The sequence below is a fragment of the Vombatus ursinus genome, unplaced genomic scaffold (assembly GCF_900497805.2).
Source record: "Vombatus ursinus unplaced genomic scaffold, bare-nosed wombat genome assembly UNPS02010639.1, whole genome shotgun sequence".
NCBI classification, from domain to species: domain Eukaryota; kingdom Metazoa; phylum Chordata; class Mammalia; order Diprotodontia; family Vombatidae; genus Vombatus; species Vombatus ursinus.
The window spans coordinates 1,037,316-1,051,235 of record NW_020950417.1 but is presented as its reverse complement, the minus strand read 5'-3'; the positions used below and the strand labels follow the sequence as shown (position 1 = coordinate 1,051,235).

The 13,920-nt window shown below is 38.5% G+C and overlaps 1 protein-coding gene across 9 annotated transcripts in view; it reads left to right on the top strand.

Annotated features, from left to right (window-relative positions):
- The first annotated feature begins 225 nt into the window (after positions 1 to 225).
- Positions 226 to 13,920, top strand: part of CCDC18 (coiled-coil domain containing 18) — an 89,549-nt gene continuing 75,854 nt past the window's right edge. For 4 of the 9 annotated variants that reach the window (XM_027854834.1, XM_027854839.1, XM_027854837.1 and 1 more), the window contains exons 1-6: positions 226 to 715; positions 3,381 to 3,515; positions 4,804 to 4,978; positions 6,020 to 6,190; positions 6,753 to 6,859; positions 10,537 to 10,665. In XM_027854834.1, the coding sequence (XP_027710635.1) occupies positions 264 to 715; positions 3,381 to 3,515; positions 4,804 to 4,978; positions 6,020 to 6,190; positions 6,753 to 6,859; positions 10,537 to 10,665 (1,169 nt within the window). In that variant the 5' untranslated portion in view covers positions 226 to 263. Of the gene's footprint in view, positions 716 to 1,054; positions 1,467 to 3,380; positions 3,516 to 4,803; positions 4,979 to 6,019; positions 6,191 to 6,752; positions 6,860 to 10,536; positions 10,666 to 13,920 lie in introns of those variants that run through there. The other 5 variants (XM_027854836.1, XM_027854835.1, XM_027854840.1 and 2 more) reach the window with 4 other exon arrangements.

Below are 13,920 nucleotides of genomic sequence, written 5' to 3'. Positions count from 1 at the left end.
GACAGGCCCCCGCGTCGCACCCCCGGGAGGTGGCGGCTGCATTTAGGGGAGGCCCCTCGCCTCCCAGAATGTAGTCCGCTGACCCCATCAGTGCAGAGAGAGGTGCGTCCGTCCCAGGCCGTCCCAGAGGTGCGGGGGGTGGGAGTGGGGGGGGTCATCCGGCGGCGGGCGGTCCGCCCCCGCTTACCTGGTACTCGATCTCCAGCGTGGCCTTGAGGGGCATGGGCTGATAGAAGCACTCCTTGAGGCCAGCCGGAAGGGTGATGGTGAAGTCGCTGTCCAGCGAAGGCGAGAAGCCCGACACCGCAGGCGGCAGCAGCGCCAGTGGGCCCGCGGCCAAGAGCAGAGAGAAGGGGATCCAGACCCCGGGCTCGTCCATCTTGACCGAGGTTTGCAGCTGGACAGACGCGGTACCTTCCGGCTTCCTGAGGCGGTACGAGGCGTCCTCTCTTCACTGGACGCGATCCAACAGGGTCGGCTTGGTGTCTCGGGCGATAGTCCACAGGTCGCCTCCCGATACCGCTCGGCCGCCCCCGCCGGCCCCACTCACAGTCTCAGCCCTAGACCTAGCAGCTCTTGTCACCAAGGACCACTTCTCGTCCGGTCATGGGAGCGGAACACAAGTTGGAGCCACGGCCGCTCTCTACCCGGCGCCCGAGACCTCCACGCCGCCGCCTCCGCCGCCTCCGCAACCGTCTACAGCCCAAGCCTCCTGGTGAGTAAGTGTGAGAACGCACTCGGGGCGAGGACTTTGGGTAAGTTACGCCCCAATGAAGGGACCTTTCAGGTTTCCCCCTTCCGCCGTTGTCCTCGTGGGAGAATTGTGGGAAATGTAGTTCCTAGGGCCGCCGAAGGGCGCAACTTGGACGAGCTCCGTGGACTACAGTCCCCGAAAGGCCTTGTCCGCTCCAGCAGCATCCCGGATGCTTCTTGCGCTTGCGCGGAATAGGAGAGTCGGGAAGGGGGGTGTTTTTAACGGTTCTCGCGGCTGTTACAAATCAGAGGTGGAGAGGGAGGCGTGCGAAGGGGAGCTTTGGTGCGGTAGCTCGGACCTTTCCCAAGCGGGCCTAATAGAGAGGCCGCAGCGACTGAGGGCAGGGGAGAAACAGAGGTGTTCGCTGCTACGGGGCTAGGTTCCGTCATCAAATACCGCCCCGGTGGGGGGCGATTAGCGCTGGTCCAGGAGAGACTGAACCTGGAGCCGGGCCTGACGAGAGCGCCGTTGTCAGCCAGAGGGAAACCATGAACTCCGGCTCCCATCGCTCCCTCGCCGCGCTGGGGTGGTCGGATCGCGATAGGATTGGCTCTCTTTCCCCTCGAAAAGGGAGAAGCCAGATTACTACCACCTTTGCTTCCTCGAGGCACGTCTTTGGGTCTGGTTCAGATCTTAGTTGGGAGCTGAAGGAGAATTTCCCATCTTCTTCCTCCCCAGCTCTCAGCAGTTTCCATCCGAGAGCCTCTTTAAGGTGTGTGTCTGTGGTGGATTCTGCCCTCCTCGGAAAGAGTAGAGCCTGAAGAGTTTTGTTTGGAAGAGGGAAGGGGAAAAAATCGTCTTAGTTACCATTGTCAATCGATTATACCAAGTTCTGCCGGGATTGGGTAGAGAGAGAGACGAATGTTATTGAGGCTGGGAAGGGCCACAGTCACGGGTGGATGTGGGTAGGGGGAGACTGCCGTCATCTTGAATAAATTCATTGTTCTTGGACTTTGAAATGACGTAGAAGAGTGGGAGGGAAATACTGATTCCTTAGGAGTCATTGTCACCTTTGTATGTAATTGTATAGGAAGCCAATTTAGGAATTGACCCTATAATAGTTGTGAGGGGAAAAAAGTAACCTATCCACCTGAAAATGATCCACCAAGAATCTCTGTGTGCATATATATACATACACACATATGTACATTATGCATAGTTTCACGTGTGGACATATGCCAATAGGCTTCAAATTTATTAGTTAATAATTAGGAGAACCAAAGAGTTTTACATTAAATATATGTGTATGTTAAAATATAGTAAAGTAGCTACCAACTTCTGTTTTAGTGTTGGATTCCAGTGGTCTTCCCTATCTTTAACTTTATCCAACGTTTTCCTGTATTTCCTTTTTTCTTCACAGGGAACTAGGGACCATGTTAAAATTAAAGGTAAGGCAGCGTGGGCAAGGGACCTTTGGGCAACTCATTTTCTCTGGAAAAGTTCATTAAAGCCAAAAACAAATTTTGAGAATTGAAAAGAGTCCAGTTATTTCATGTATTAAGAAAAAACAATGTCAACTTACTCACTGCCAGAGTGTATTTTTTTGGTGTTTGTGAAGTTACTCTGAAAATTTCCAATGAAAATGATTTGGCATTAGTTACTAGTTATTAGGCTTGTAAACTATTTGTTCCCTCACTTTTTCAGTAGGTATATTGTCTCCATGTTTTTTGGAGGGAATTAGGGGAAGGGGTGCCATAATAAGTCCCTGACATGCTGATAAGAGTGTTAAGAGATTGTTTAAGTGGGTGAATGAGCAATTTAATTTCAATATTAGGAAGGAAGCTGTAAAAGAAAAGAATCACAGTCCTAAATTAATACAACTTCTTTATCACTCAACTATTATTATGCAGAAAATGGTATTTTGTGGAAGATGAATTCAGTTGGGGAAAGTTTTAGTGCTCTCAAAGATGCAATATTCATTATAGAGGTGCTTATCAAAGATTAACCTTTTCTAATTTGGATAGAACTTCCAAAAGTAAAAACAGTATTGACCTGAATGGTTTTGGCAGTGATGGTAACAATGTGATGAGGCTTCATTTTGTATATCTTTGTCATGACATTTTATTACACAAACTTCCTCAATTCCTTTTTCTCTATAAATATATGTGATAAAGATCAAGTTTTCTATATAGGGGAATATTTGAACTAATTTTGAAAAAAAAATTCAGGAAACTACTGTTGAAAATGGTATCTATAAAGCACAAATATAGATAAGTATAAAACCAAACAGTTAAAGACAAATAAGAACTTGGATTAGATAATAAATTAGTTTATCAGCATGATTATGTCATTCAGATTTTTCATTGACTTGAAGCTTTTAAGTAATATAGAAAGTGCACTATATTATGAAAGATTTTAGAGTAGCTGAAGTTAAAAAATAGGTTAGACTAGTCTCAGTTTAATCTGGAAGTTACCAGATCAAAGAATTGCTCATGTTGAACACTAGCATTTTTTATTCATACAAAATTGCATGTAATTAGAGGATAATATAGGCTTAGAAGTGGAAGGGACTTTAGAGGTAATTTAGTCCAACCCTTTCATTTTACAGGTGAGGAACTAAAGTCCAGAGAGGTTAAAGTGACTTATCAAGAAAGCTAATAGAAGAATGTGACTTTTTTCCCCCCAGCCAAGTGGAACCCGTTTCACTGGAATACTACCAGAAAGATAATGAAGATCTGTTAGCAAATGTTGCTTCATTAAGAAATGAATTGGAGAAAACAGAATGGAGTTTACAGAATTTAGGAGAAGAGCTTTCTAATAGGTAAATGATAGATAATTTCTAGAATTATGTATGTTATGCCTAAATTTATTGTCATACCAGGAAAATTAAAAATTTGAATGTTTTTTTTCCTTCCCAACTTAGGAAAAAACAGTTAACCCACAATAAAAAATAGAAATATTTGAAAAGCATTCATATTAAGAGAAAATTGTAGCATGGAATCAAATAATTTTAGATTTAGAGATCATATTTTTCCTTATAGATGAGAAAACTAAGATCTGGACATGTGGGGCCCTCATCATATCTCCCTTGAACTATTTTAATAACCTCCTAATTGGTCTTCTTTCTTCCTCCAGATTTTCTCCTCTCTAATCCATCCTACACATAACTGCTTAATAATCTTCCTAAGAAAAGTATGACCATGGCATTCCTCTGCTTAAACAAACAAACAAAAAAAATCCCTTCAGTCAGACTTTCTTTGTATAATGTAAATTTTGTAACCTGGCATTTAAACCACCTATAGTCTGACCGTATTTTATTTTTCCAAATTATTTTCACATTATTTCTCTTAAAATATTTTGTGTTTCATACAAACTTGAACTGTTAGGTGTTCCCTTAACAAATCAGTCTGTCTCTTGTCCGCATGGCCACAGTATTTTCTCATCTCTGTCTTTTAGAATCCTTTTAACATTAGGCACCACCTCCTTTGTACCTTTCCCTGGATTCCTGAAGCTCAAAGTGTTGTCTGTTTATACTTTCCTAGAGCACATCAATCTCCCATCTCTTTATGGGGTAAGCTCCTTGCAGGGAGGGCAATGACTTTCACTTTTGTGTGTGCCTCTCAATTATCTAGAAGAATGCTTTGACAGAATTCGTGCTTGATAAATGTTAAAATTTTTTTTGAATTGTGATCTAAAATTTGTGTACAAAGACTAAAGCAGGTGTTTATTTTAATACTCTAGGAGGCAAATCTCAGCTGTTCTGTAACTCAGCTTAGGTTGAGTAACTTGCCCATGGTCACACAGAGAGCTTGGACACAAGTGTCGTATTCTAGCTGTTATGCTACACTATATTTCAGCAGGCTTATTATTACTGTTATTTCGATCCTAAGCAATCTGAAACATACACTCTGGAAAATATCTGGGGTTTACAATTTCAAAACAAATTTTAATTTTTAAAGACATAAAATTTAAATAAATAGAAGAACCAATAACTTCAAATATGTGAATCCAATATTTCCTTTTGTTTTCTATTTTCATTTCTGTGAACTTAAGAGCTTTTTTCATGTATTTATTTAAGGACTAGAAGAATTTTTTCTTTTTTTTCCTAGTAGTAGTCCAGGCGACAGTTCTGAGAACAGCATCCATCCAACAAGGTTTGAGAAACTCTCAGTGGATGATCTTGTTCAGTCTTTCCACCCTGGATTTGTAAATTATTCTACTCATAAAAACGTTGGTAAAATGCCTTACAGCAATAGTGATCTCCAAAGAAAATCAAGAGACAAGGTTATTATTATTTTTAGCATTATTTGAGTAAAATATTTCTTCTCTGAATGTGTTATGGTTTTTATAGAGACTGTCACTATGTGTTGTATTTCTCAGAACTCTGGTATAGTTTTGGGCACAAAGACACTACAATGCTTGTTCATATTTGCTGCCTAAAAAGTATCTGTTTTAGTGCAGTGATATTTTCAAACTTTTGTGTATTGTTAGTCATGTTCTCTTGTATGTACATAGTTTATTTGCACAACTAAATTTTAGCTGCATGAGGGCAAGGGCCTTGCCATCTGTTTCTTTGTTTTCCAACCCATCCCCACCTCCACCTGTGATGCTAGCTAGGGTGCTTAGAACTTGGTTTTATTGTTTGATTATGGTGGCAGTTACCAGGAGTAATTGTTTCTTAATAGCAAACCCTATTATTACTACACTTGTTACCTTTAGGATTCAGAAATTACTAGACATTTAGTGCTCAGTATTACCTACTATTCCTTCACAATTTTTCCAATTCTGAGAACACTAGTGGACAATTTTGTTTTTTAAGGAATATGCATGGCTAGTTTAATGAATTGATTCAAGCCAGATGATAGAAGTAACTTTTGTTTACAACCTAAATTCCTACAAATGCTATGAAGGATCACAGGATTTAAGACTGGAAGTCACATCAGAGATGAAATCTAGTCTAAGGCACTTAATTTACATATAAGGAAACTAAGGCACAAAGAGGTTAAACAATTTAGCCAAGGTTACACACAGGTAGTGAGCAGTACCAATAGCCATATCTAGTACTCTTTCTTCTATTCTGTGGGATTCAGGAGACCATATTCTCCTAGTTAAATACTTTATCTAGTTCATATTTATTAATTAATGTAATTTGAAAATAGTGTACCTAGACTGACTCTTCATTTTTGGACCTATTTGTAAATAAATAGTTAGCACTCATTGACTGACAAAACTGTTGTTAATCTTTATTTCTCATTTATAATGTATAATGACTTTGATTTTTGAAGTAAGATGATCCAAAATAGATGACTTTCTTTCTTGCTTTAGTCTTATGTTGTGTCTTCTATCACTAACACAAGTGTGGATCAGGAAAATAAAGGCCTTCGGGAGAAACTGAATAAACTTCGGCAACATAATGCTTCTTTGATCTCTCAGAATCATATGCTAATGAATAAAATAGAATCTCTCCATTTTGAATTGACACAATCAAGAACAAAAGTATGTATCTTAAAATGGTAAATCCTTGTGTTTAGGGCAAAAGGTAATTAACTACTCTTTTTTTACATTTCCTGATTAAAGGAAAACATTATTCTTGTATTTGATTTAGTATTGCTTGCTCCTTGATGAATTTTATTTATGGCAATTGTATTACACCAATTAGAACTTTTTAGAGTAGGACAAGGGGTTGGCATCATATACTCTGGGGAAATGGAAAATTGATTCCCTTTCCTTTTTGTGTACTCCCACCCCACACAATCTCTGCCCAGATAATTGGAGATACTTGAATTGTTAAATAAGTAAATAAGGTAAGTAAATATGACCTTCAGGTCAATGAAGGAAGAGAAGGGGAACAGGGTTGTTTCTTTTGATACTTAGGTCTTTAAAGGAAAGAGATTGGTGGTTACTCTAAAACTTACTACATTTATCCATTTTATGAGTGATCATCAAGGTGTTTGTGGAGGGAGGGGCTGTGGAGCTCTGATCTAGCTCAGTCTCATTTTGCAGATAAGGAAACTAAGGCTCAGAGAGACTAAATATGTTTTTTTTTTTTTAATTTCAGATCTGTGTTCTTGAAAGTACTCAATCACAGTCCTTTAGCGTCCCAGTTTTAGAAGAACAGATTACAAATTTGGAAGCAGAAGTTTCAGCCCAAGATAAAGTTTTGAGGTAGAAAATAAGAAACGTTCTACATCATTATCTTTCTTAAATGTATGGCCTTACTAAATTTTGTTTTTTCCAGCACATTCTCAATGGTCAGTAGCTTTCAGTATTTTTAGAAACAGTGCCCAGTGTTCACTGAATCTAATCTTCAGAGCCTTCCTTTCTATTATAATGCATTTTTTTAAGTGTGATGATATATTTGTACCTTGTGCCACTTCATTAAAATATACACATTTCTAATAATTAGAGAGATATGGTATATATTAAATTCTGTACCTTATTTTTGCCACATTTTGTACCATCATATAATAGAGAATACTTATCTTCACTGGCAAAACACCAAGCAAACCACAAATGGGATGTTTTGAGACTTCTTACTCTCCTCATCTTTCCTTAATCTTACTTAATTCTCTAAAAGAGAGAAACCAGAGACTAAAAGGGAAGAAGATGTGATCAGATTAATGGAGTTTGAAGAAGCTGGGAAGCATCTGGGTGAGGTTGTTGAAGTTCAAGGTGTGTTGTGGAGACATCTCAAAAGAATTCACAGACTCAGACCACCAACCCAAACAAAGGCATTTATTGAGAATTACACCTCTTAGAAAGTGGGCTATGCTCCAAGAAGGAACCAGCAGCTTATCCAAAGCAAGACAGGGATTTTTATAGAGCAAAAGATGCAATTATGTCATTATAGAATATATGAATATTAAAATATAGGCGGGGTTTATTGCTATGGGAGTGGCCCTAACCTTGTTGGAACTGTGCATGCGGTTACCCAGATTGGATACAGAAAAACCCATTGAGAGGGCATTATTGTATGATAATGATGTTATAATAAGCCTCTCTACATCATAAGTTCACCTTAGGACTGTTGTTTGCTATTACTACATAGACATCCACTTAGGCTGTGATTTAGTGGTCAGATATCCTACTTTAGGTCCTGTTGGTGCTGCTTTCTGATTGGCTGGTTATTGTGGTCTGTCTGGGGCAAGGTGGATGGCTGACTGTTGTGGTCCTCTTTGAGACTTGATGGATGTGGTTGATACACCTGCTGTTCTAGTGAGGCATATGAGGAAGTTGAGATATTGGGATTGGGGGCAGTGGCTAGATTCCATCAAGGTGATCTATGAGTTGTAGGGATCAGAAAAACCTATATGCATAAAGTTCAGTAAACATTTACTAAATATGCTAATATTTAAAAAAAAAACACCTCATCATGAGCCACATGTGTGAATCCCCCAGATTTTTTTAAAAAAATTTGTAGCATAAGGGGCAGCTAAGTGGCTCAGTGGATAGAGCTCCAGTCTTGGATTCAGGAGGACCTGAGTTCAAATCCAGCCTTAGCCACATAACACTAGCTGTGTGACCCTGGGCAAGTCACTTAACCCCATTGCCTAACCCAAAAAAAGAAAAAAATCTGTAGCATATACTTTTGTGCCAGAGAGTCTGGAAATTTTTGACATTTTCATATACAATAATGAATGTGTATGTGACAGCTTAGAGAGGCAGTTGAACAATTGCCCCAGTTGTTCACCTCCTAACTTCCAGTTATACACCTGTGATGGAAAGCGCCACCTTTTGGAAGCAAAGCAATTATCATTCTGAAGAGATTTTATTGTCTTAAGTTTACTGTCATTGTGGTTTTGACTTGTGTGGGGATTGTGGAAAGGTATTTAAATAAGTATTTTCCAATCTTTGATGAAAAATGTGTTTTCAACTGAGGAAGTAGACATTTCATTTGGCAAAAAGATTTTCTCTTTACTTGTAGCCTAGGATAAGGCTGTAGGTTCAATGCAGAGTAAGTAGGCAGAGGAGATATAATTAGCAGTAGTTGAAAACAAGTCTTGTGCTCCAGGTATAATTAAAATTAATGGCAAAGAGTTAATCCCTTCCACAAAAGTTAATTGAATACTGTTGTTAGTCCACATGACAAAATGCAGTAATTGAGCTAAAAAAAGACTAAACCTGTTGTATAGTTTATAAATTCTGACTAAAGTTTCAACTAGTTAATTTTCTTATCCATTTTAAAACAATGCAGTCAATCCTTCATGGGTAGGTTGAAAACAAGCGCTTAAAATCCCAAGATTATAGATTTAGAGGTGGAAGGGAAGATGCCCCTGATTTTATGGAAGACGAGACAGGGGCTCAGAGAGGCTGAGGGACTTGCCCAAAGTTGCAAAGGTTACTAGTTGGTGGCAGAGATGGACTTTGTTCTTTCCACTGTAAAAAAATATATAATTGCCTTTCTTCACTTTATTCAAACATTACTACTAAATAAACGATTTCCACTGTATGTTTGCAGCTTTCATTCCTTTATTCAGTCAGCAGATATTCATTGAGCCCCTACTAAATACCTCAAACCCTACTGGCCCCCACTGGGGTACAAGGACGAACAATGTAGGTACTTTGACCTCAGGCAACTTGCCTTCTCTCTTTAGTGGGGGAGGGCAGTTATTTGCCTTGAGAAGAAGGAGGTATAAAGCTTTGGATAAAGGGCCCTCTGGGTAGGGTGTTTTTATGTTACTATTCCAGGAGCTGTGTTGAGAATAGGGGCCAGGTGGTAGAGGACATGGCTGTGAATGAAGCTGAGCTGGATAGGTGGTATTTTCTCCTGCTGTCGTTTTCTTTACTTACCAGCCCCCAGAACACCATTCTGGTTCACATGGTAACCTATTTCCTAACTTTTGTCATATGAGTAAACACCAAAATCTGGCTAATGACCGTAGCAGGAAAGACTGGGAAGCAAATTCTTGAGCCTTTAGAAAAATATCATTGTGGCTGATATTTAGTAGCAGATAGTGAGTTTGTGATGCTGAGTACCTTATACTCATTTGGCGTTAATAGCTAGCATTTATATAGTGCTTTACTGTTTGAAAAACACCTTACAAAGATCTCATTTTATCCTCACAACAACCTTGGGCCATATGTGCTATTATTATTATCCCCACTATATGGGTGAGAAAACTGAGGCAGTTAGGATAAATGACTTACCCAGGTCATACAGTAAGTGCCTGAGGTTGGATTTGAACTCAGGTTTTCCTGAGGTCTTCAGTGCTCTATCCACTGCACTATCTAGCTACCTCAAAATAATTTGTTTTGCCTTGAATTAAATACATATTAAGCTTATGAAAATATTTTCTGAACCTTGCTTTCTGTGCTAGATGTCAGACTTGTGAAGTTTAAATATATCTGTGAAACCCAAACACAGCAACCCATAAATGTCTGCATCTGAATATAAGTATTACTGATGAAATCACAAAAATATAAATATATTACTATTTTCAAAATATATATGGATTATTTTGTATTTAATAAAATATAAACTTAATAAAATTCGTGGTAGCTTTTGTCATGTCTTTTCTTAATCACTGCTGCATACTAATAATTGCTATCGTGGGAGTTATTAAAGTTTCAGGGAACCATTAGTTTAATCATTACCATGTTGCTTTCCATTTAAAATGTTTATTAATGGGTTGAATTTTGAAACTTGAGGGATATATGCTGACTCATTGAGCAGTCAGTAAGAGAATAAGTTAATTCGAAAGATATCAGATTCAGATTTTTCTCTTTGCAGTGTTTTTAAAGACAATCCTAATTCCCTATTTAAGTTAAAGTATACAAAATACCAGAATTCTAAAATAACTCATCTTTTGCTTATTATCTTAAAACCTCACTTCTTTTCATAGGGAAGCAGAAGATAAATTAGAACAGAGCCAGAAAACTGTGATTGAAAAGGAACAAAGTTTACAGAAGTTGAAAGAAAAATGTTCAGAGTTGAAATTGGATTTGATTGAACAAAGTAAACAAGGAAAGAGGTATTTTAAAAATGAAATCATTTTAGTTGTAGCGAATATAAAGGACCACATCTGTTTACACTTATAATTAAGTGTTTCTAACAGGTGAGTAATTTAAATAGGAATTCTGAAATCAACTGGTTAAACATATTTTAATGAGAATTCTTTAATGTCAGCATTTTTTTTTTTACATTTGGTATTGAGAACTTCATCTCTGTGTAGAAAATTCAGTTAGTACAGTTTCATAATTTTTTCCAGCTTGGTTCAGCAGTATGTGTGTAGGAGGAAGGGTAGTGGATGTTTTCAGTAATCCAGGCTGAAGCTTGGCAGGGCAAAAGATAAGGGGGCAAGGGACAGGAAAGTTGAACTGGCTCACCAAGGGGGTCAAGATAGGGAAGGGAGGAGAGTGTAGTCCATGAAGAGATGATGGCCTGGGAAAGAACAAAGGTTTTGAGGGAATTGGAGTTCACAGTGAGGTTGAAGAATAGGGTTTGGGTTTGCAAGGCAGAGGAAGAGGTAAAATAACTACAAATTATAATCAGATAAAGGAATTTGAGAATCAATGAACATGAAAGTGGTGAATTTGTAGGTGATGGCAAGATCAAAGGTATGACCATGTCTTTGTGGGGCTGAGATGGAGTGGATAAGTAGGTCATGGAAAATGAGTAAGTTGAGGACCTTGAAGGTTAGGGTGTTTGAAGCAGTTTTGATTCTGTTGACTGTGTCACTTTCTTGCTTAGTAAACTCCAGTGGCTCCTTATCACTTCTAGCATCACATGTCACATGTAGACACTCAAAGCCCTTCCCCATCTGGCCTCAGTTCATACCCATTAATCTTCATGTACTCTAACATCCATCCAAACTGACCTACCTCTTACTCCCATATAAGTGCTTTTACATTGGCTACCTTTGCGCCTGGAATGCATGCCTTCCTTCCTTCCTTCCTCTTATCCTTAGTTTCCTTTAAAACTCAGCTCAAGTGCCACAGGGTTCCTTTCCTGAACTCCCCAGCTTCTAGTGCCTTCCCTGCCCAAAAATACCTTTGTCTGTTTTGTGTGTGCCTATACGTGTCTGTCTCCCACTATAGAAGGTAAGTTAAGTGATTCACTCATGGTCACAAAGTATCAGAGGCAGATTATGAGCCAAAGCCAAGGAAGCCAGCAAAATCTCTTAGGCCACACTTTCTGCTTTGTAATTTTTTATTTTTTAGCCATTCTAGTCTAGTTAGGTAGAAAGAAAGTGGCTGGGGTAGCAAGAGTCTAGCAACTAGTTTATACAAGAGGCTATTCCATTCTTCTCTTACATGTGCTTTCTCTGAGATAGAAGGATAACGAATGGAGCATTATATCATAAAAATGTTGAATGATGTAAGGCTAAGAATACTTGATTAGAGAGACAACCCTCTCATAGTTGACATTAGTTTGTTAATGGTACAGACTCTTATCATCTAACTGCTGGACTGCTACAATAGTCTGCTTTAAGTCTCTCCTCATTTCAGTTTCTACTCCATTCAGCCACCCAAGTGATTTTTCTAAAGTGCAGATCTGATTATGTCAACATATTCAGTAAACTCCAGTAGCTCCCTATCAACTCCAGGATCAAATACAAAATCCTTTTGGCATGCAGAGCATTTCACAACCTAATCCCACCCCACTCCCATCTTTCTAGTCTTTAAAAAAAACTTACTATATTTATTTTTTTAAAGTTATTTATTTTTAACATTTCTTTAAAAATTGAGTTTCAGATTCTCTCCCTGTCCAGTCCCTCCCCCACCCACTCAGAAAGCAAGCAATATGATACCTATTATACATGTGAAATCATGAAAACATATGTCCATATTAGCCATGTTACAAAAAAAAAGCAAGAAAAATAAATTGGGAAAATTATACTTCAGTTTGCACACGGTTCATAAGTTCTCTCTCTGGAGATAGATAACAGTTCTCAGTCCTTCTGAGTTGTCTTGAATCGTTGTATTGATCAGAGTAACTAAGTCTTTAACAGTTGATCATCATTATAGTATTGCTAATTGTGCACAGTGATCTGTTTCTATTCATTTCACTTTGCATAAGTTCATATATGTCTTCCCAGGTTTTTCTGAAACCATCTTGCTTGTCATTTCTTATAGCACAGAAGTGTTCCATCCCAAAGATATGCCACAGCTTGGTCAGCTGTTCCCCAATTGATGGACATCCCCACAATTCCAAATTCTTTGTCACCACAAAAAAAACCTGCTACAATTATTTTTGTACAAATAAGTCTTTTTCCTTTGTCTTTGGTCTCTTTAGAATATAAACTTAGTAGAGGTATTCCTGGGTCAAATGATATGCACAGTTTTATAACCCTTTGGGCATAGTTCCAAATTTTTCTCCAGAATGGTTGGACCAGTTCACAACTCCACTAGCACTAATTATTTTTTCCTTTTTTTTTTCAATTATTTTCCCTCATACTCTCCAGCATTTGTTATTTCTGATAGGTATGAGGTGGTGGTACCTCAGAGCGGTTTTAATTTGCATTTCTCTAACCGAAAGTGATTTAGAGCATTTTTTCATAAAACTCTTTGGATAGGTTTGATTTCTTCTGAAAATTGCCTGTTCATGTCACTTGACTATTTATCAATTGGGGAATGGCTCCTATGTTTATAAATTTGACTTAGTTCCATATATATATTTGAAAAATGAGACATTTAGCTGAGAAATTTATTGTAAAATTTTTTGATATTATTACTTCATTGTCTTTCTTTTATCAAAATATAGTTTTCTTGATTATCTCTCTTAATTAGGGTTGTTTTTGCTTTTCCTTTGTCTGAAATCATGATTGCTACCCCTGCCTTTTTTACTTTAGCTGAGGCATAGTAATTCTACTGCAGCTCCTTATTTTAACTATGTGTGTCTTTTCTGTTTCAAGTGTGTGTCTTCTAAACAATGTATTGTTGGATTCAGGTTTCTAATCTGTTCTCTTGCCTGTTTCTGTTTTACAGGTGAGTTCATCCCATTCACATTCACAATTATGATTACTAACTATGCCTTTCCCTCCATTCTGTTTTCGTTTGTTTATCCTCTCTCTCTCTCACTCTTTACCTTGTCCCTCCTCAAAAGTCTGTTTTGCTTCTGACCACTGCAATCTTTCCTCCTTTTTATCACCTTCCCCTCCTTTCTCTTATCTCTTTCCCCTCCTACTCCCCTGCTGAGTTAGATAGGGTTCTATACCCAACTATGTGTGTTGTGTATGGGTGTGTGTGTGTGTGTGTGTGTGTGTGTGTGTGTGTGTGTGTGTGTG